The 24,554-nt window shown below is 31.9% G+C and overlaps 1 protein-coding gene across 1 annotated transcript in view; it reads right to left on the bottom strand.

Moving 5' to 3' along the window:
- The window catches only part of MIPOL1 (mirror-image polydactyly 1), a gene marked incomplete at both ends in the record, with an annotated part of 241,279 nt that overhangs the window by 195,196 nt on the left and 21,529 nt on the right, over positions 1–24,554 (bottom strand). The window contains 3 exons of the mRNA XM_084240261.1: positions 9,462–9,591; positions 21,845–21,950; positions 24,035–24,170. Coding sequence (XP_084096387.1) covers positions 9,462–9,591; positions 21,845–21,950; positions 24,035–24,170 — 372 coding nt within the window. The remainder of the gene's footprint in view (positions 1–9,461; positions 9,592–21,844; positions 21,951–24,034; positions 24,171–24,554) is intronic.

Below are 24,554 nucleotides of genomic sequence, written 5' to 3'. Positions count from 1 at the left end.
CAATTTCTATTTCTATGAATTTAACATTTACCACAAAAAAGTATACCAGAAAAATATGACGCAGGAAGAAAATAACAGTGTGGGTAGGTTACCAAATTTGTATATTCCAAATAATCAATGCAATAAAAAGTGTATGGAATGTCTCTGTAATGCTCATAAGTTTTCCTCAGGTATTACAATGTAAAAAACCATTACAACAGGAGAGGAAGATGAAGAGTTCAAATGCTTTTAATTAATATCTGTCAATAAGATATTAAAATAATTATATATTTAAATTAATTAAAATTTCCTTCTGATAACTAAATTTTCAAAAGAAAAAAGAAAAGCAAATCATCTTATTAAAATTATAGTAGATCTTTGGCAAATAAATTTAGCATTCCAATATAAACAATTTATATGATTAAGCTTCAAATTACATATATCGTGATTTATCATTTTGCTGGTGAATGAATTTGAATCATGTTTTGGTGACTGTGTCAGGTCTAACTTACAGGTTATGAGTAAGAGAAGTCAGCCACATAGCATTTGGATCTCAACTGTACTTTATTATTACCCTTTTTAATTGATGCAAATATAGTAATAACTGGTCAGTAGGAGAAAAATAAAACTGTAATAAAAATGAACAAATGGTTAACTGAAGACTTGAAAATTTACATAGGAATAAATTAACTTTCTATACAAACATGAAACTAGAAAAAGGCAATAGCTGTGCACTTCTTGAAAAGTCTCAGGATGCATTTGTCACACAGATATCAAAGATTAACTGCATCATAATTTAGTCTCAACTACATTATGCAGAGTAGGGATGAGCAAATTTTTTCTGTAAAGATCCAACAGCAAGTATTGAAGGCTTTGTCGTGTATTCTCTTTCATAAACACTAAACTCTGCCTTTGTACTACAAAGCATCCACAGACAATAGGTAAATGAACAGGTATGACTGTGTTGCAATAAAACTCAACTTACAAAAAAAAAGGTGAAAACTGCACCAAAGATAATTTGCTTACCCCAGACACAGAGTATTGAAAAATGTGACCAAATCTTTGATGCTAATACACTAAAAGTGCCATTCAATATATATTTGACACAATTTTCTGAGTTAGAGTTTTCAATATCTAGTTAAAGATTAGTCATAAAAAAAGTGTTTTTCAGAAAATTAAATTCAGTTCTATAATAACAAGTTCACTTATTGTGTCACTTAAAATAAAGAAATTAAAACAATCTACATTTAGAAAAGGAGAACATTTAAAAAAAATATTGAAGTAGCACTGGTTTACAACACTATAAATAATTCAGAAATATAGGTTCACACCTCTTCAGATTTATGTAACCATACCACATGCACCACCAAAGCACCCTTCAACTTTTACCAGGCCACGGGTCTCCTTCCCCTTTGCCCTCCAGCTTCGTCCGAACTCTCTGGTATCCTCAGATTTCTAGGGCATGATTTTGGTTTATTTTGTCTGACTCTTTGATTTGCGTCTCTATATTCTACATATGAGCAGAAAATTCCAATAGAACACAAGGCAATCAATTCCTTATATAAAATGATTTTTTAGGCTTAAGATTTACTAGCAGCGGGCCTCCCCGGTGGCGCAGCGGTTGAGCGCTGGGTTGCGAAGCTGCCCGCAGCCTCTGCAGTGCCGGTTCGATACCCGGCTGCTCCCCAGCCACCAGAGGAGGGTCCCACACGGCCCACTAGACCTCTCCTGCCGCCCGCTGCTCCCCTCAGCAGTGTACTTCGGTCCTTCTGCCTGTTCTGCATCCTGCTCTGACTCTGGTGAATTCTCTCACCCTCCTGCGCTTCTGACTATACCCAGTGCTTGTATAAATAAATAAACCTTAAAAAAAAAAAATTTAAAAAAAAAATAAAAAAAAAAAGATTTACTAGCAGCATGTACAACATATGTGGCGTTAGTAGTTAACAAATGTGTTATATAAAATATTAGTGACAAACTCCAAATTACGTATCATTAATACAAAGTTTACAATTATACAGACACTTCTCAACCTTTTGTAAACTCTAAATTATGCCTATAACAGTCTAACTAGACGTAGCCATGATAATTAGTAAGAATTTTGCTGAAGTAAATGTCCATGGGCTCAAGTTTCAATTGATTTCCTATACCATGCAAATTGCTGACTGACAACTTTGCACTCTGTGAAAGGCCCGTGCATGAAATGTCACATTTCTTGATTTATCCCTAAATCAGTCAATACCAGCTCTTTCCTTTCTGAACTTACTGTCATATAGTCATTCATCTTGTTCAACAGGAAGAAGCTAAACTTTGACCTCAAATGATAAAAAGAACTAGTGACCACAGACATATGAATTGTCTATTTTTATTCTCTGATGAAGTTTTACATAGTGTCACTCTAAAGATGTTTTAAAAAGTACATCAACAATAACAAAGAGACTGAAGACAGACATTATAACAGAAGGATACAAATGAGCTCAGAAGTGGCAAAGAAGCTGAGAAAAAAGAAGACAGAACAAATGTGAAGATTATAGGAAGCAATAGTGAATTAAAACAAAAAGGGATGTAAAATAATCTAAAAATTTCATCCTATACTCAACTCCTCCAAGTATGTCTTTCAGTCATGCAAAGCTCAGTTATAAATTGGCTTTATCTTAATAAGGATTTACTTTAAAAAGCACTATTGAAAATTCAGACTCTATAAACTTCAGTTGAGTAGAAAGGAACCTCCGCAGTGTCATTTAAAATTATGCTGGGTATTCTTTTCTGTGGTTATTCTTGTTTCTATGTATGATTTTTCCACCTGTGCCCCTAGACTAACATACAGTAGAAATTGACTATAGATGGTCCTATAACTGGTCCTAGGAAACAATAATTCTTCATATCAATTAATAGTATTTTATGTATTTATGTAATTATTTACTTAATGTCTATCTTAACTAAATTGGGACCATAATGCAGTATTCTGTACCTGACACACAGTATATATTCAATACATATTGAATGGATTAATTAAAGAAAAGATATAGGATTAAATAATTCCTTTACTGCCTACCCCATTTCTTCCTTAAAACAAGTACTACAATGAATAAAAGGAAAAAGACTCTGACTCAAGAAATCTTAGCCTTAATATATTGTATTTGTTTTTAACAAACACCTGAAGATTTTATTTTGTTTTGTTGTCATTACGACACCTGAGATATAACATTGGGTAAGTTTAAGGTTTACAGCATGTTCACATGATAACACACATTACAAAATTATTACAACTGTAATAATTAACATCTCCATCACCTCACATAAATATCATCTCTCTTTCCCCTTTTTTAAAAATTGTATTACCGTATGTTAAGGCAATGTTGGTTTATAACATAGTATATGATTTAGAGTACAGATTCACTCTGTGAACTGTGAGCTTATAGAGGTAAGCTACCATACTATGCCCAATTTACAACCACGAATTAAAAAGACAGAATGACCAAAACTAAGAGGTTAATTTAATAGGGATCCTCGGGAAAAAGTTTTGCTTTGAATATGCGCACAGATGTTTGTGCCACTGACCAGGGTAAGAGATGGAGGATTTGGTTTTAAGAATGAATTAATAAATTCCATTTTGGAGGTGCTGAATTTGAGTTGCTGTGTAATGTAAAGTTGAATTCGACAAGTTCTACAGTGTGGAACTGAATTTGACTCTTTGGGCAAGCAGTCAAATACTTGAAGATTTTTCCTCAAAAATGCACAAGTAATCACCTACCTGAATATGTTGGGATATCAGATAAAAAAACTGAATTGATATAGTGTGGGATAAATTTGATTTTTGAAAAACAGGAAAATATTTAGAAGAAAATTTCATGAATAAATTCAGTTATCAAACTAGGTAGTATTGTATGGCAGCTGGTAAACTGAATACAACAGTACTTGCAAATCCCCAGAGAAGAGTTCTAAAGTTATAATGGATACATTACTGAAATTAAGAAAAAAAGGTGACTACTTTGAAAAGTATGTTTAAAAACATTTGCTTCCAGCAAGTATTTTTATAAGTTATAAACAAAGTGATTCTAAAAAGTCTATGAAAGGAAATGGCACAAGAATAGCCAAAATAATTCTACAACAAAAGAGTAAAGTTAGAGGGCTGATATTATCCAGTTTCAAGACTTACTATAAAGATTCAGTAATCAGGATTATGTGGTATTGGCAGAGAGATAGACATACAGATCAATGGAACAAAACAGCAAGTCCAGAAATTAACCCATACAGCAAATATAAAAAAACTAATTTTTCGGATACAGAACAAAGGAAATTTAATGGAGAAGCAATAGCCTTTTTAACAATCATACTGGAATGAATGAATGTCCATGTGTAAAACAAAATATCTCCAAACAAAAGAATAGCTCCACATGTACGATGTACCTGACTTGAAAACAAAAATTAATTGAAAAGGGACCACAGAACTAAATGTAACACAAAAAAATTTAACATGAGAAAAAAAACCTGTGTGATCTTATTGAGTTTTAGATTTAATACCAAAGGGACATTCCATGAAAGTAAAAAGAAATTGGATTTTATCAAAATTCAAAATTTACGTTCTGAAAAAACTGTTGAGAGAACAAAACAAAACATGGACTGAAAAATATTTGAAAACCACATATCTGACAGTCCTAAATGCTGGCAAGGATGCAACAGGAACTCAAATTCATTGTGGTATGAATGTAAAATGATACAGCCATTTTGGAAGAGAGTTTGGCAGTTTCTTTGAAAGGGACTTAACATAGATTCAACATATGTCCCAGCAATTATGCTACTAGGTTTAGCCAACTGTTTGAATACACAAAAACCTGTATATAAGTACTTATGGAAACTTTATTCAAAATTACCAAACACTGGGAAAGAAAGAAGAACCAGGTGGTCAGAGGATCCTGGGATAGAATGTAGACTAAGATATTTATTTGTCCCATTATTTAATCTAATGAACAGAAGATAAAAATTAATCACACAATAAAGGAAGTGGGTGTCAAAATTTTTTTCACAGCAGAGTTAGGGCACAGGGTAGAAAGATGATGATTTTGGCCAATTTCACCTAACTTTTCCTTTTAAACATTAAAATAAGTATTGAAAAAAGATAGAGCATAAAAAATCTGAGAATCTTTCACTAATATCACACAGTTTGGCGATAACTTAAGAAAACAATAAATTGAGTATACAGCCCAGAAAAAAGTAAAGGAAATCCTCCTGAAGATAATTTTGCATTGCTGAAGAATTTTTACAGAGGAAGCAAGAATTTTCAAGACTGGCCGCAGAGTTCCTCTCGACAGGTGGAAGAAATAAAAAATAATACTTCAGAAGCAAGATATGTACAAGACCATATAGAGTGAACCTTTTGTGCTAAATAACAGGTAAGAAGCAGACAGAATGTGCAACACAAGTTGCATACAATTCCCTGGGAAGTCTTTCAAACCTCTAGTCATCTCCCACCCATTGTTCTAGGAAGGGAGCCAAAAGGCAGTATCTAGTCAGCAGGTCAAAGAATGCAAATATATTTCAAATATTAAGAAATATTTATACATGAAAATTCACTTCTACCAAATAAGAACAAAGAACACAATTTAAGCATGACCAAGATGAAATGACCTATCAATAAGAATACAACAAAAACACGACAAAATATTTTATAAGAGATAAAAATCATAATATTAAATATGACAAAAAAGAAGAACATTTTCCTATCAATATACTAGTGGAATTTTTAGAAAAATATTTATTTATTTATACAAGAACGGGGGTAAAGGCCAGAGGCATGGGAGGGTGAGAGGATTCACCAGAGACAGAGCGGGGAGCAGAATAGGCAGACTGACTGAAATACACTGCTGAGGTGAGCAGCGGGTGAGATAGGAGAGGTCTACCCCACCATGTGGGTTTCTCCCTGGTGGCCGGGAATCGAATCTGTGCTACAGAGGCTGCGGACAGCTTCACAGCGCTGCACTCAACCCGCTGCGCCACCAGGGAAGTCCACTAGTAGAATTTTTTGAAGAACATGAATTCAATATATCAAAGTTAAAAAAATATCCTAAAACAAAAGCATAAATGAAAAGGGAAAAAGAAAAGTTAAGGAAACAAGTGTTGAGAACTATAAACAAATAAATCAAATTTAATAAATCAACTAGAAAGAACAGATAAGGAAATAGGGACAACTCAACTGGAATTACTGAAATAAAGAAAAGGCTTGAAATTATAACAGTGAATTAGAGGAAAAGACAAGGATTAAACTACTGAACAGAAAATAGATAAGGACAAGTGTCACTATATATGAATAACTAGAGTTTCTAAAATTAAAAAAAAAAACTAACAAATAGGAAAGAAAATTCACAAATCTAAAATTACCTCAAATAAAAGAACGAAATAGCTGTTAGAAAGGCAAGGTGAGGTTCCAAAAGCATTGTAAAGAAAATTCAATGAAATATCCTGATTGAGTTTTTCATCAAGAATAAAGAATACACCCTTCAGGTATCCAGGCAGAAAAACAAACCGCTTGTAAGTGAAGGGGGAAAAAAATCCAATTGACCTCAGACTTATTTTGAGCCAAACTCAATGTCAGAAGACAAGTGACAAACATTTTTACCATGTTTAGAATGAAAAAATACTTGATCCAATAATTTTATTCATAACCAATTTGAATATAAAGATAACACACAGCCAGTGTGGAGCATATTAATCAGAGAATAAAGTATTTATGAGCCCTTCCTCAAAAAAGTGTTTGAAAATGAAATTCAGTTACCCAGAGATTCCTACAAGAACTCAGGCATGATGGTAATAATTCCAGTAATGATTACTCAGTCCTTTAAAAACTTTTTTCTTTAATTGAAGTAGCACTGAGTTACATTACATACGTTTCAGGTAAGCATCAGGTAAGCACTGCAAAGTGACTGTGTGCGCGTGCGCGCGCTGGCAACATTATACTATATTAAGTCCACCACTAAAAGTCCAAGGGACAACAGAGTGGCACTTTGTCTACAGGATCTGACGCAAATTTTACAAATATTTTTAAGGTAGTATTTATAAAGCAAAAGAAAAATGAGTTTAAAACTGATTATGTATTTCACAACTCAAAGCCAAGCGATACTGTTTAATAGAAACACTGCATTAAACTATACAATGATTCCAACACCTTATTGTTTTTCACAGTGGCTTTTCTTAAATTTAGAAGGATCATTAGAGTTTTAATATATGTTATTCAGAGAAAATACTATAAGAAGTTGAAAATTTTCTTCAGTTTCACTTCAGTTGATTATTAATTTCAGGTACTGCATGTAAAGCACTTGCAATGAGCCAAATACTTTTCAATATTTTATCCAGTAATAAAGCAACACACATAAAGTAGGCACTATTTATCCATTTTGTGGAAAAACAACTGAGGTCCAGACATTAAGTAACATAGCTAGAAACCTACAGAACCAAAACTCAAAGATAGATGTCTAGGTCTGGAACCATGCTCTTAACGTCTGTACTATAATGCCTCTGGAATTCAATAGCATGGAAAGAATGATTTGATTTTTATCAGATTTACTCGACATATGCTATGCATCCATTCAACCACCATCCACCCACCCTTCATGATTATAGTATATAAGTACTAAGCAAACAACTGTTTGGAATATTATTTCCCTATTGATACAGACACTTACTTGATAGCACTCTGTGAAATTTAGGCAATTTTTTTGTTCCTCTACATTTTTCAAAGAAGTTAATGCTGTAAAATAAATTTAACAGTCTTCCCCAAAAATGAAGCTATTAATCTAAACAAAAATAAGTCATGAAACAAGTGTTAGCAAGGACAGAAAAAAAAAGGAACCCTAGTACACTGCAGGCGTTAATGCAGACTGGCCCAGTCCCTATGGAAAAGAGTATGGAGGTTTCTCAAAATATTAAAAATAACAGCCCACATGAGCCAGCAATACTACTTCTAGGTATCTAACCAAGAATATAAAAACACTAATTTGAAGGGATATATGCACTCCTACAGTCATTGCTATAGTATTTATCAATACAAGAGCCAAGTTATGGAAACAACCTAATTGCCCAGTGACAGATGAGTAAAGATATGGTGTGTGTGTATATATAAATATATAATATATATGAATATGATGGAATACTACTCATCTATTACAAAAAATGTGAAATTTTGCTACTTGTGACAACATGGATGGCTGGAACTAGAGGGGATTATGCTAAGCAGAATAAGTCAGGAGGAAAAAGACAAATACAGAATGATTTCACATATATGTGGAATATAGACAAACAAAGGAATAGACAAAACTAAGTCAAAACAAAGACTATATACCTAACATATAATTGAGGCTACCACAGGGGGGATGGGAGGAGTGGGTAGCAAATGGAAGAGGAGGCCGAGGCCCAACAGACGATGGAGGAGGACTGTGCGTGCCTTGCTGGTGGATGTGGTGTAGTAACATACATTTGAAAGGTTATGGTCCTATACCTCCTAATCATATACAGTATTATAATCCATTATCACCTCAATTAAAAAAAATTAAGAAATCACATTATGTAATCACAACTTGAACACCATCACATTAAGTATACTCTTTTTCCTCCCTAATTAACCACATTTAATTAGTACTTTACTGTAATCCTTCATAGAGCCTAATACAATGTTAGGCAGACAAAACATGCAATAGGTACATTATTAATCATCATAAAATATTAGAGTATTACATTCCATCTATCTTACAAGTAACATATTTTTAGATGCTCTAGGAACCTTCTAGTCAAAACAGACTCCTTAGGTTAGCATCATTAGCAACATCTGGGACCTTGTTAGAAAAGGCAGAATCTCAGGCTCCACTCCAGACCTACTGAGGAAAAAATCTTCATTTTAATAAGATTCCCTGAGCAATTAAAGTACATTCCAAAAATGGAAAAGTGCTTATTTCAGAGCAGTTTCTCTAAATGTCTATTTTTCACTTATTTCAGAATCACCTGGATTGCATATTAAAAATTTAGATTCTCAGGCTCCACCCTGCTTCAGGGGTCACTAAAGTTCAGGTGTCAATAAAGAACCAGAGCTAAAAAAAAGTAAAACGCAGTGTATACGAATGAGCATATTAAGCAGAGAGCAGTAAAAGAATCCAGACAGCAGAAATTTCAGTAAAATGATAACAGAATAGGGAAGAACAGTAGAGTCACAAAGGAAGGTGAAGTAAGCAAGACAATTAATTATGAAGCAGTAAAAAAAGAACTGGACTGAGAGGTTATGCATTTTTTTCCCTTTCTTTTCCTATGTTAGTACCTGTTAGCCCTGACATGCAAACTATTAGCATGCCAAAAGCTTTAGAAAAAAAGACTGTGGGACTATGGAATTTACCAATGTAATATATAAGAACCAACATTTTTTTTATTATGTAACCATCACACAAATGCATGCGCTTTATAAATATTCCTAATGCCAGGTACAGTTTTAAATATGTACATACGATTTTAGAGACATTTCCATATGCTTGGCTTGTGCAATTGCTTCATCTCTCTCCTTGTTGGCTAACTGCAATCGAGACATAACAGCTTCATCACGTTCCCTCTGTGCAAAGTACACTTCTTCAACCAGAGCTATCAAAACACACATTATCCATTATTAATTAAAGAAAATAAGGGAGAAATGTGTACTTTTGGCAAAAATAATTTTACTCTCATAGTCACTGAATTAGTATCAATTGGTGGAAAAAATATACTTGAAGCTGTTGCAAAACTGAGATACTATTATTTCACACCCATAAAAAAGCAGTATCATGAGTTTATGAAATAAAGGAAACTCACTAAATTGAAGATAAGTGAACATATTTTTATAACCAACTGCTGAGCAATTTGGCAACTGCTTATTACAATTGAAGATGTGCCTAGCCCATAAACTGGAAAATGTCCTATTTAGTGAGTAGTCTAAAGATAGTCTTACATATATGCACCAAGAAACATATAAACAAATAATTATTGCAGCATGATATAACAGAAATATTTAGCAATAACCCAAATGTCCAATAACAGGAACAGGATAAATGCGTTACTCTACATTTAAGATCAACCACAGTTCAGCATCTATAATGAATTAACTACAGACAAATGGATAAATCTCAAACATGAAAATTTAGAAAAGAACAGTAAGTTGCAAAGTAAAATAATTTGCTTATTATTCATGGACAGAAAATTAGTAACAACATTAAGATGAGTATGGAGATGTTAAACATCAAATTCAGTATATTAGATACCTCAGAAGGATGAGGGAAGAGAGGAAGATAATGGGATAGGGAAGAGCAAACTGGGGCAGGGCTAAGCTGGTTTAGCACTGTACATCTCCTAGGGACACCATTTATGTAGATTATAATACAAATGGCATTATCCACATTTGTGTAGTGCTACAAAGGGAACTTCGATGTTATCTGAAATTGTCGTTTCTTGAACATTGTTTTTATATGAAATCTTACACAACTGTTAAAATATTGCAATGTTACACAAAAAGAGGCACGAATATCTGAATCACTATACCAAATTTTAAATATACCATGAAGTCACAAAATAAACTTAGGAAGATGTCTGAAATGCCATTTTAGCTCATAAAACATGGGATCCAATTAAGATTTATCATACATTAATACAGTTAATGAAGATAGCTATTTTTGTATTACTTAAATAAGTGGTGGAAAAGAAACAAACTCTGAAAATAATATCACTGTATCTTTTCAAAAGAGAATAAAATGGCAACGACAAAGCAAAAGCCAAAACCATTTCCAAGACGCTGAGCCTAAGTGAAGAAAAATAAATTAATTCATTTATCAAATATTCAGTAAGCTCCTATGAGCATCATCCATCCAGTTGCAAGGAATACGAATACCATTCTGGAGTATATATTCTGTAACAGGGAGAAAAGTAGAGAAAAACAGGCAAAAATTAGGCAGGCAAACACATAGACAGATATAAATAATAGGTAGTACTTCAGGCTTTGAAGAAAAATAAGCCTGTGTGAGAGAAAGAGTGACTTGGCAGATGGGGAACAGCACAGACTATTTTAGGAAAGGTGGTCAGAAAAGATCTTTTTAAATCAATTATATTTAGCAAATAAAGAAGGAGAAGCTATATTTATAATTATATATATATATTTTCTTCTACTGTTTGGCCTACCTGAAATTATGTATTTGAAGGTAGAAATATAGTGCACAAGCCCTTCAATTATCTGCACATCTTCAAGTATCAGAGGAACAGCAAAACCAATATGGCTGGAGCCCAGTGAGAGAGGTGACAGTTTGGAGAGATCACACTGGACCTCTGTAAGTCATCGATAGGACTTTAGGTATCAGCTAAACATGATGGTAACTATATCAGGGTTTGAGCAAGGGGATGATAGCATCACATTGATGTTTAAAAATGAATTCCGGACTCTGGGTGAGGAATAGTCCATGGGGTAGAGCAAGCGTGGAAGCCGAGATCAGGAGATTATGTGAGTAGGCTAAGCAAGAATTCACACAATAATCCACATAAATGACCCACTCCCTGGAACTATAAGTTACTGAGAAATAAACATATATGCCATCCTAGACTTTTTTTTTTAAAGATTTATTTATTTATACAGAACCGGGGTAGAGGCCTGATGTGTGAGAGGGTGAGAGGATTCACCAGAAACAGAGTGGGGAACAGAACAGGCAGATTGACTGAAACACAACGCTGAGGGGAGCAGCAGGAGAGACAGGAGAGGTCTGCTGCGGCATGTGGGTTTCTCCCCGGAGGGCTGGGATTGAATCCGCACTGCAGAGGCTGTGGACAGCTTCACAGTATGGCGCTCAACTGCCTGCACAACCAGGGAGGCCCCATCCTAGACTTTTGATGTTATATTTGCACAACATGGATAGAAATAGAGGGGATTATGTCAAGTGAAATAAGTTGGAAGGACAGAGACATATACAAATACTGGATGATTTCACTCATGTGGAATATGAAGAAAGGAAGGAATAGACAGAACTAAGTTGTAAAGAACCCTAAAAGTCTAACTGCAGAACTGAGACTACCAGAAGGGGAAGGTAACAAAGAGTGGGAAGGGAGCCCAGTGGAATATGGTAGAGGATTATTGTTTTGGTGGTGAGTGTGGGGTGGTAACAATGTGCTACTATGACCACATATCCACAAATATAAAACCTAATTAAATATATAAAACCTTATTAAATATATATTGATTTATTAACATTAACATTATTGAATTCATGGTCAAGAGCACCACAACTCATGCCTGAACTCTCACACATTGCTGACAGGAATTTAAGATCATATAAGTACAGTCTATCAGCTTCTTAAAAAATTAAACATAATCTGACCATAAGATTCAGTTATTCCACTAATAGATATTTATCCAATAGAAATTAAAGCACAAATATTCATAGCATCTTCATTTATAATAGGCAAAAACTAGAAACAACCCAAAAGTCTGAAAAAAGATGAATTATATAACAAATTGGGCTGCAATGACCACATATCCACAAATATAAAACCTAATGCTTTTAATCAATAATTCAGATAAGGTTAAGAAATTCTTGTTATGAACACAGATTTTAGAAGAACCAGTACACTTTTGTGCACTTTTCATAGCTTTTTTTTAAAGGTAATACCTCCACTGCTATACAGCAATATTATTCTTCTACCATGTGTCAATTCATCATGCTATTTTGAAAGAAACTTCTGCCCATATGTGGTAACAATAATGATTTTAATTTTTCCTTTCTGATTGTATTCAATCTCCTTCAGTAAGGATATTCACAAAAACTCAGAAAAAGGAATATGGTATATTAGGAGGAATATGGACTTTATTTCAAATCCAAGGTGTTACACCAAATTAGGCAATTTTCATTCCTTGAATTATTTAAGTCACCATTTAGTTGTATAAAATGGACATAATACTACTATTTGTGACTGTTAGGGAAAATTAAATAATAAATGACAACAGATTCTAAACACACACTAGTTTCATGCTACCACTACCACTACCACCATCGACCCACAGATTTACAATTTGATTTCTTTTCTACACATATTAAAAATGTGATTTGGATTACATACATTATTTGAAAATAATATTCAAAAGTCCTCATTTTTAATTGTTTATTTTTTATCAAAGTAACATTGGTTAACAACACTGTATATGGTTTAGAGATAAAGGTTCACACTTCTTCAGATATATGTTATCACACCACACCTAACACCAAGTCATCCACAATCCTCCACCATAGTTGTCCACTGCCCCCTCTTTTTAACCTTTTTTGTTAAAGGAAAATTTAGTCAGAATCCATTCTATACTGTATAATGAACAGTACAGTAATATAATATCAATTTTTAAATTTTTGCATTACAAAACACTTCAAATTTGTGGGTAAGGTAGAATGGACAAAATAATGCTAAATAATGATTTAATTACAGGTTAACATCTGTATCATATTGTTCTAAAATATTCTGGCATATCAAAAGGTTAAAGCATTAATTACTAAATTTATAATACCAGTAGGTTTCTTATCATTTCTGTAAAGTGTGACAAGATTTTTATAAAGTGACATTTAATGTAAACTGTGTTCCACTTTATATATAGAAACACTTGATCAAAGAGATAAGGTTAGCAATATCAAGAGTTTTAATAATAAGCCTAGTTATCTCTACACTTAAGGGAAAATGTTTTACACGAGGGCTTCTTCTGGGTGATCAAGAGAAAAAAATTTTTCCTACTATAATGCTTCATCAATTCTAAAGATTATATAAATAATGTGTATATTTATAGGAGATTGGCTTCTGAGTATTCTAAGGTTAAATTCTAAAATGCTATTGAGAGACACACACATAAAATTTGATTATGAATGCTAAGGAAAGTATTCCAAAATTAAGGTACTAGTGAATGAAAAAATTTAACACATATTAGGTTACATGTGAAATTTGTTGATATGAAAAACCTAGTTCTTACCAGAACTCAGTCCTTTTAAAGGATCAATATGCAACTCTCAAACATTTTTAGTAAAGAAAACTTAATTGTAAACACTGAGCTTTTCCAAGGTAGATAACTATTACAAAGTTCACTAGAAAATCAATATAGCATTTTAGTTGGAATTTGCTCATTAAACACCCACAGCTCTAATGCAAATTATGATGGAATGAATAAAGCAAATACGCATGCTTCTTTCTTTTTATTAAATGTAAAATCTACTGTTAATTGCATCTCGTATGTCATACAAACTTTTCTCCTTAACTATTAAATAGAAGCTTTAACAAAAGTCATTAGAGATTCTCTTTCTTTGACTTGAATAAATTTCAATATTTGTTCAGTAAAGGTTCACAGCAGTTAAATTACATTAACAAATATTATTAGCTACTATGTAAGCCAACCAAGTAAAATACTTATATTGTAGGTAAAACAAATCATTGGGTGTTTACAATAATATTTGGATATCTCCATTTTTAAACATGGTTATCAAATATCCTATAATTCTTAGTCAAATGAGAAAGATTCAGAGAGGATCATCCCTACCCCCACTCCCACCCCCACCAAATACTCAAATGTGTTTAGTAAGCTAATTGTTTTCTAATATGGGCAAGAGTAAATATGAAGAAGCTGAACCATCTAAGTACAAGTTTATTGAGTCAAGACAGAGTACATATTTTGTTAATAGAACCCAGTCTATTGACAAACCCATATTCTACACTTTTCAAACTACTTTTAAAATACAGAAGATGTGAGACAGTATATTGCAAAACATTCTAGTTTAAACACTGGGTCATGAGACTCTAAATAACATAATTTGGAGGATAGACATTTCCCATGAAAAAGAATCCATTTGTTAACATCCTCAATGTAGTTAAGTAAATAGAAAGGATGAACCAAAGAAAGGGAAGAAGAAATCATCAGGATTTGAATCTGAAACATATAAAATAATCACTGATTACAATTCATGTCCAAAGTTCTAAGGAAGGATTATCAGTAGATAATAGTTTTGTAAAATCAAAACATATGAAAGAATTTTAGATTGTCTGAATATCTGCTATTACTGCTTTACATGATGTTAAATGGATCACTTGCAAATAAGATAGTTTTTTATGAAACCACCACAATTATATTCCAGAACCACAAACATTACACTATGTTTTTTAGTTTCCTTACAAATTATGATTTCATCTCTTTGCATAAACTGGTTATTGGAAATTTAAATGTAGATGGTAAATATAACATACAAGCAGAAAATGAACAAATCTACTAGATTGGTGCTTTTATTCTTGCCATTACAATGTTGTATTCAACTTGTTACCCAAGTATACCTCTGTTACAGATTACACTATTATGTTTTTCCAAAGCTGGGTTTGAATTTTCAACATTATATATTATTATTGTGTAAATAAAGTTTTCTGATTGAAAATATAGGCTCATTGTAAAAGTATAGAGATAGAAATATTTTCCACAGCTTCATAACTTTCTGACTATATTTAAAATTAATAGAATGTGTTCTATATTTTTTAGTATTTCTCAAAAATGTAAAATAGTGCCTGGACTTTTATAAGTTGACATACCATTATTTGACTGAACTAAAATACTCCTAGTCATAGATTTTACACTGTGCCCAACTCGCTATTTATACAATACTGTCATGAACAGCTTTGTACACAAAACTTTATGTTCTATACATAGCTTATTACTTATGAAAATTCCTAGAAGTATGATTACTACAGTAAAAGTCAGCTTTTTATTCTCTTGGTATATATTTAAAATTTTTTCTCTGAAAAGCTGCTATAAATTTATACTTGCCAAGTGTAGTATCTGCTAAAGGTTAATTAGAAAATTTTATATAAAAATATTAAATTTAAATAGTAAAACTATAAAATAAGAAATTTTTTGGCAAAACCCTCAATTGCCGTCTCTATGAATTTAGTACAGATAAGTAAGAAGGGCAGTTCTGAAAAAATATGCTCTATATTTAGTTCAAACATTTAATATTATCTGATATTAGAACTAATTTTTATTCTGAAAGGGATAAGCTTATCCCTGAAGTATTAAAATCAGTTATCAATTATTTATGTGCTTTTTCAATGTAATTTAAGAGCTATTTAACTTATTGGCTGTAGAGAATATCTACTATAAATGTTAATAAATACCAACATTAAAATCCTATAAAAATGTAACCGCTACTTTAAAATTTTCTAGGATCATTTTCTCTTTAGAATTAAACATGTAAAAAAATCGTAAGAATCACTTCTAAAGTTTTCTGTAATTTTTATGTTGTAGATACCCTTATTATGTATGTTCTGAAATATTTGATATCATGATAAATTCCATAGTACACCATAACTAATAAAACATTTTCAATTGTTGTTTACTGTTAAACATGAATATTTCTCTGCTTACTCAATGTTTACTTTGCTTTTTCCGAAAATATATGAACTTTTCTAGGAAGAGAGTTTACAAAATTGGCCATACTCTACCTTCAAACTTTATTTGACCTGTCATTTATCATTATTAATCCTAATTCACACCCATCAGATTCTACAGCCAGAGATAATATGCTCTACATTCTGCCTATCAATATTTCTAACTACTGTATTTCACAGAGACGTGCCTTTCTGCTTTTACCTGAAATAGCTAGTCATGTTCTTAAAATCTTTTTGTCTTTCAAATTAAAACAGATATATAGATACATGTAACACTGCATTGTAACAATATTGTTAAGGCATTTATGTGTTAAATTAAAGCTATCATCTTGAAAGAACGCCCATTATGTACACAAGTAAGTGCGTTTCCAATTTGTATTTCTTGAAAGCAAACACATTATTTTCTATTAATCTGATATATAGAACTAACTCACTTTCATTCTTAATCAGTAAATGGTCAACGTGATCTAAAATATGATATATGATAACAATTTATTAGAAGACAAAAATGTAAACAATCCTTATTACACAATTTTTATCTTCCCATGTTAATCAGTGTCTTAACACCTTTTCTATATGATAGATTTTATATATGTATACTTGTTTACTATAAATTTACATTTACATACTTGTATAATTATAAATGTCAGAGGGTGTATGTTCTGATGGCTTGAACAATCACAAACTCCTCCCTAGCAAAAAACAAACAAGATTCTCTATGATAAGGAGAGCCTGACAAAATTTTATTTACAAAATATCAGTCTATATTTGGGTGCATAGGAAAGTACCTATGTTTAAAGAGAAAAAGTAAATTAAAAGCTTACAGAATCAGTCCAGTAAGCTAAGTAAAGTATGTAACCACTAATTATATGCAAAATAAACTAAGATAGATAGATAAATAGATAGGTAAGTAGAAAGACAGACAGACCGACAGATAGATAAACACAAGACTTGGGAACTAAGGAGTTCTTTTGGCTAAAGCCCAATATTGGCCTTATTTCAGTTTAATTGGAAGAGGATCTCAAATTCATCTTCTCCATGAGATATCAGGAACCTGGATTTCTCTTTGTACCAAAGGTTAATAAGAAATGTGTCTGCAAAAGTCAAACAGCATTAAATACCAAAAACTGATTATTATTCTACGGGAGTTGTTCTGTCATTCATAATCTCTCCATGCTCCAACCTTCCACAGCTAATCTTTAATGGATGACATGCAAGAAAGAAAAATAACTAACATATAAAGCAGAGAATCTACAGTGAGCATTTAAGAGAAAAAATGCTTTCAAAGAAATATAAATGCTTTAAATATTATAAAACTAACATTAAAAACTATTTAATGATTCTTCTACATAAAATGTAATCATCTGCATACCGTAAATGCAATAAAGTGGCAAAAATAAGAAGATATTGAACACTAGACAATGCCCACTGAGACTCTTAAAGGAAAAAGGTATTATTGAACAAGTTGGTATTTTTTAAGTTATAACATCACTGACCTAAAATTAAATAAACAGAATCTGATCAATCATATATTATTATTTCTCCCAGTCAAGTTCAATTAAGTAAAACAAATTTTAAGTGTTTATGGTTTTACTTTGATAAGCTATATTATCTAAAGGACAAAGAATCAATGTTTCTGCTGTGATTCTTTAAAATATTCCACAGCATTTGAAGGTAATATGTCCCAACCATTTTAACATAATATTATCCACATTTATGAGTTAAAACACAGAAAAAAGTCCTAAACAGATACTATGATTTTTTTTCAAATATTAACATAAATTTTTTTCTTATTTTCTTTTCAGTAGAGTTTAAAAATAATTTTTATATTTTCAAATCTTTGTCAAAATCAAGGTAAACTAAAAAGTATAGGATGAAATGAAATAAATATACTATGTACACTAAATGAAACAATATAGATTAAAAAATAAAATACTGGGCCTCCCTGGTGGTGCAGTGGTTGAGCACTGGGTTGTGAAGCTGCCCGCAGCCTCTGCAGCACCAGTTCGATCCCTGGCCGCCAGGTGAGGGTCCCACATGGTGCGCAGACCTCTTCTGCCACCCGCTGCTCCCCTCAGCAGTGTACTTTGTCAGTCTTCCTGCTCTGCTCTCCCCTCTGACTCTGGTGAATTCTCTCACTCTCCCGCACTTCTAACTGTACCCAGTACTTGTATAAATAAATAAATTAATTAAAAAATAAATAAATAAAATAAAATAAACTATAAAAAATATTTTTTTTAAATCAATACTTTGTGAGAAAAAAAAGCATATATAAATAGTCATGGGATAGTTATTTATATTAGGTACATTTAAATATGCCCCCTAGAATATCAGGAAGTCTGTAGAAAAGATGATGATGATATCATCATCTTATCATCATAATGACCATTATTGAGTGCCTTCTATAGGTTAAGAAGCTAGTTAACATAGTTCCTATAAAGTATCTAATAAAAAATTATCAATGGTGGTGGTGATAATGATAAAGAGGTTCAACCATTTGAGATGTCATCATACCAGAGGACATAACAACTTCAACTCTGAGATCACATTAGAATGACAGTAGATATGTCATGTGAAGATAAATAGGAAGCAAAAGAAATGGCCTGAAGTTTGATAACAGTCTACATGAAGGTTTATCATAGGTATACATTAAAATAAAGTCCAAACTATGCTATTTCTTTTATTTGAGACTCATGTTTAAGTAAAATATATTAGTGGTATTCATAAATTATATATTTATTTATATGTATAAAGATAATATTAACACTAATTTTCTTCATTATATAATGTTGTTTCCAATTTTTTTATTTCTGTTTATTTCCCTTGTAAAATCTATTAACAGTGAATCACTAATTTTAACTAAGTGCTAAACAGAACAAGTTTTTTCATGACTTCTGACCCTACCAAAGGTTTAAGAATTTTCATAAAAATAATCAAATACTAGCTACAACTTATTGAGAGCCAGTTAGCTATGAGCCAGTTAGGTTATTTTAATCTTTAAAATAACCTGGTACATTACTTAATATTGACAACTTACATGAGAGACAGCCTGGAGAAGCCCATAACCTGTCCAAAGACCCACAGTCAGTAAGGAGTGTCAAAGCCATGATTTCAACCTGTGTCAATCTGATTCCAGTGCTTTTGGTCTTCCTGATGCTTCCATCTGCTCACTTAGAGAATTGGACCCCTTTAGTTTAATGTTGTTTTGACTACATATCACATAAGATTTATTTTTATTTATTGATTATATTTTGATTTCTTAAACATTAATATTTTGCTTACATAACTTATAATATTAAATGTGTGCATATTTATAATATATTTTACCAAATACACTTTTTATTTTGCATGTAAAAATAAGCAGTGATAGAAACTACATCCATGTGCATGTGGATTATTTGTTCTTTCATGACATCAAATAAAACATTTACCACATAAAACTGTAGTCCAATAATGTTCTTGTTTCCATAAAGGTACTGACATTGTTTTTGTTATTATGTTTTTCTTTTTGATTGTATTTACTACTGACCAAGTAGAAGACAAGCTGTTTAAGACTGCACAGATTATGAGAAAATAGGAAAAAGTTCAGAGTCTACCAATGGTCAGCTAACAAATTTCTTATAGTTCAAAATCAATAGATTTCTTAAGAAATTAAGGTTGCTAATAAAAAAGTAATATATTATGATAATTGCCTCTAAAGTTAAAGTAAATTAGCTTATTACTTTCTGTAATAAGATAGAACTGAAAGATTAAAAGTAAAAACACACTTTAAAAATTGACACCTTAAAAATTTTAGGGTGTTTTCATTTTGTGTCATTTTTATAACTAAGTGATTGTACATTATCTCTTTTAACTGTATTGTTTATTTCAGAGAAACAACACTGTTATTTTCATCAATTTAGGACTACAAAAGCATACTAAACATCCATCTTTCAATTATTTAATATTTAGTAAAATAGTGTCTCACCATTAATGAGAAATTTTGATTAAAAATTTATAAAAGAATGAAATTATTTCCATTTCATGCAGGCATGATTTATACTGATTAGTCAAAGGGAACAACCCTTGAATATATACCAATAAATAAATGTTTGAAGTCTATGATCAGTTGTATTATACAAAATTTAAGGAGTAAACTTTTTTGTTTAGTAAGTTCTCCCCTTTTAAAAGATAAATGAGTTATGCAGACCTATCAATTCATGATTTTCAGTAGGTCAAAATGGCCTAAATCTTATTAATTCACTTCTGTAACACACATGCTAGGTTAAAGTATGATACAAACACCTTAAGACAAATGCACTCCTTATAATACCAATTTAACAATTAGTATATATTTCTGACTATAACGCCAAGAAACTTCAAAACTGTTCTAAATTTATATTTGAATTATTCATTCCTAACAGACTCTTAGCTAGCTTAAAATATATCACTGTTAAGTATTCCCACTAAAAAAGAAATATTTTGGCTATATTTTCACAGTGATGTTTACTTCTACTTTGTACATGTTAATGATGTCTCTGACCTGAAATATTAGAATTATTTTATTAATGCAATGAGGTTAACTGGCTTATAAGTAGATTATAACTTCAAACTAATCACAAAATACAATTATTTCTTAAAATCATTCCTACTGACAGAAAAAAATTTTAAATTAGTTCTAAAATGACTCTAAATGTTAATTTCAATTACTCTATGAACTTTGTGCTTCCTTCAATATAATAAACAGTGTGAAGAAGAGAGTCACTCTGGAGCCCTCATAGATTGCTGTGACTCAATTTGATCATACCTGCAGCAATTCATTGACATATTAAAAATATCTCCTTGCAGAGACTGAGTAAAGACAGACTCCAAAATATATTTAAGCCAGTCAATTATAATCTTAAACTTTGGCAACCTTTTCCTTTAATCTTCTCAGAGAATACATTACCTCCACCATCATTCACATCATCAGATGAAAATTTATTAATTGCACAAAACAGATATTTGAATCAAATGTAGGTTTCCACTGGCAATGAATATATGACTATTTTCATACAAAGGAGAGATATTTCCTCTCAATAAGCTAAAACAATAAGTGGTATTTGAACTGCTGGTTGAAAGGTAGAGGCACTGGTAATCATTATTTCCCCTTGTTTGTTCAGGCCCTTCCAACAAAACAAACAACCTTTTTGTGATTGGATTGACATGGTGTTAACAATGCATTTAATGCCCAAATCAGTATGAATACAGGTAAAGCTCTCACTAATACCAGTACCAGGATGTTAAAGCCACCTATTTTCTAAGAAGCCAAAAAAAAAAACCCCACAAACCAGAGCCTTCCCCTCCTTTAGCAAATAAGCTAGTATGCTAGCATTCATCAAGCCACATCATAATAAAATAACCTTGTATGAGAGTCTTAATGCCATATGTTAATGCTCATCTACTATACCTGCTGTCTTTTCAGCAATTTGAGCTTCAGTTGCTTTCTCTTGGAGCTCCAGCTGAAGCGTTAGTTTTCTCTTTTCTTTATCTACTTTAGTCAGTTTTTCTTGAAGCTAAATAGATAGGGAACAAACATAGATTGTTATCTGACAAATTTCTTACACAAATATAATTAATCCCAAAGTAAATTTTCTTCTAAATCCCTATGTAATATTATATTTAGTTGCCTAAATACATAATTCCAGGGAGAAAAAAATTAAGATCTTAAGATATTTTACAAAGCAACAATTACCTATAATAATATAAAAATCATAAAAGCAAATTAATATACACACTTTATGTGTGTGTATAGACAGATGAAATTAGAGTGGGGATAACATTATTACTAAAAATAACTACTGTAAAAATCAGTCTGATCCATTCTTTTGTCTTAAAGTAAAAGACTTGGAAGGGATTATCCTAATAAAATAAATGGACAATACAGCTTTATAGCTTTTCCTAGTAATTCTAATATATTGAAACAAAATTAAGAATATCTGATATATATATATATATATATATCCCCTTTGAGAATGCTATCCATCATATTCTACTTAAATTGGCACTGGCACCTGATTCTTAACTGGCATATAATAAATAACTCAAATGAAAGTACAGAAAATATCCCATGCTCTCATACAAAATCCTCCAAATGTTTTATTTTTTATTTCCATCTGATATGATCAACATTCCTAACATCACACTTCATTTTGATTAGGTCAAACAACTAGAATATTAAAATCAGAGAAGTACGTAGAGTTAACCAAAAAAAGAAAGGAATGGAAAATGAATGTTATTTAATCACATTATTTAATGCTCAAAGAAATGTAACTAAGAAGAGTCAGAAAAAATAAAACATGATATAACAAACTGAATAGGACAAAAAGCAGCAATATAAAATAACACAGGTAAATGACAACATTACCAACCCTTGCTACTTTAAAGTTGAATTACATATATTATTGAGGTGGAATATAGGACCTTATTTTTTATTTATTTTTATTTTTTTTATTATTATTTTTTTAATAATAAATTTTATTGTTACATTCCCCATACAATTGCAGCCCCCCCATTCTGACCCCAATCCCTCCCCTCCCACCCCCGCCCCCCTAAAAGTGTCTTTGGTTCATAGTTTTTTGTTGATTTTGATTTTCACTTTCTTATAGTTATTCATTTTCCTGGTCCCTTATTGAAGTTTTCTAGATTCCTGCTATGAGTGAGACCATCCGGTATTTTTCTTTTTCTTTTTGGCTTATTTCGCTGAGCATGATCCCTTCCAGCGCCATCCATGTTGCTGCAAATTGCAGGTGTTTATCTTTTTTGAATGCTGAGTAATATTCCATGGTATATATGTACCACATCTTCTTGATCCAGTCATCTATTTTTGGGCATTTGGGTTGTTTCCAAAGCTTAGCTATTGTAAACAGTGCTGCTATAAACATAGGGGTGCAGGTGTTCTTTGGAATTGATGTTTCTGTGTCCTTTGGGTAAATACCTAGGAGTGGAATTGCTGGATCATATGGAAGCTCTATGTTTAGTAGGTCCAGAAATCTCCACACAGCTTTCCACAGTGGTTGGACCAGTTTGCACTCACACCAACAGTGCAGAAGAGTTCCTTTTTCTCCACACCCTCGCCAGCATTTGTTGTTGCTAGTTTTTTTAATATGTGCCATTCTCACTGGTGTAAGATGGTATCTCATGGTAGTTTTGATTTGCATTTCCCTGATGGCAAGTGATGTTGAACATTTTTTCATATGCCTGTTGGCCATTTGCATTTAGGACCTTATTTTTTAATTAAAAAAAAGTTAAGAAAGTAACATGAAACCAGTGCATTATTTTTCTCATTGCCCATAAAAATGAAATAAAGTTTTACTACAGTAAAACCTGAGTAAGTATTCTGGTACCTATGCAAGCTACCTCATATTTATGAAAAAGGAAGTGACATCACAGGTTAGAAAGGCAGGACATCTAAAAAAGTGTTTTGCATAGTCAGTCCCTTAACTCAATCAAACCCTGATAGCATGGTAAGACAAAACAGGAAATTACTGTTAAAGAATTACAGCATACAATCAAACTGAATTATGATGGGTGACAAAGCAATTTAGAGGGTCAACATTTAAAAGCATACTGTAGAATTATTACACTTTCTATATTGTACCTTTTTGTTGCTTGCTTTGAGAATTTCCAATTCTTTCACAAGAAATGTTATTGTCTTCTCTTTATTTATGTCTGGAGTAACTTGAAAAGGAGTCATATATTCATAATGCAAATCATTATTTCTATGTTCAATAATTCTGTAATAAAGAAAACTATTAATCAGTATATATATGATTTCTACTACACAGGACTTATAACTTTTACACCTCAAATAGGGGAAAATTTTTAATTTTAATAATGTGTAAGTTTATAATTTTTAATTTATCCTATTATGCACTGTTAAGAAAATACTATGGATGAAAAAGAGTAAACATATTAATTTCACAAGGTGCTAATCTATCAACTAAGAGTTACATGTGTGGAAAGCATTCAAAGTCTATAGCGATTCATGGATCAAGTTGTTTTTTTTCCTTAAGATTTATTTATTTATACATACAAGAACTGGGTTACATGCCAGAGGTGGGAGGTGGAGGTGGAGGGTTGAGAGGATTCACCAGAGACAGAGTGAGGAACAGAACAGG

Source organism: Talpa europaea (genome assembly GCF_964194135.1).
Source record: "Talpa europaea genome assembly, chromosome: 8".
NCBI lineage: Eukaryota > Metazoa > Chordata > Mammalia > Eulipotyphla > Talpidae > Talpa > Talpa europaea.
The sequence above is the reverse complement of the archived record's forward strand: the minus strand, read 5'-3'. Positions and strand labels throughout refer to the sequence as shown.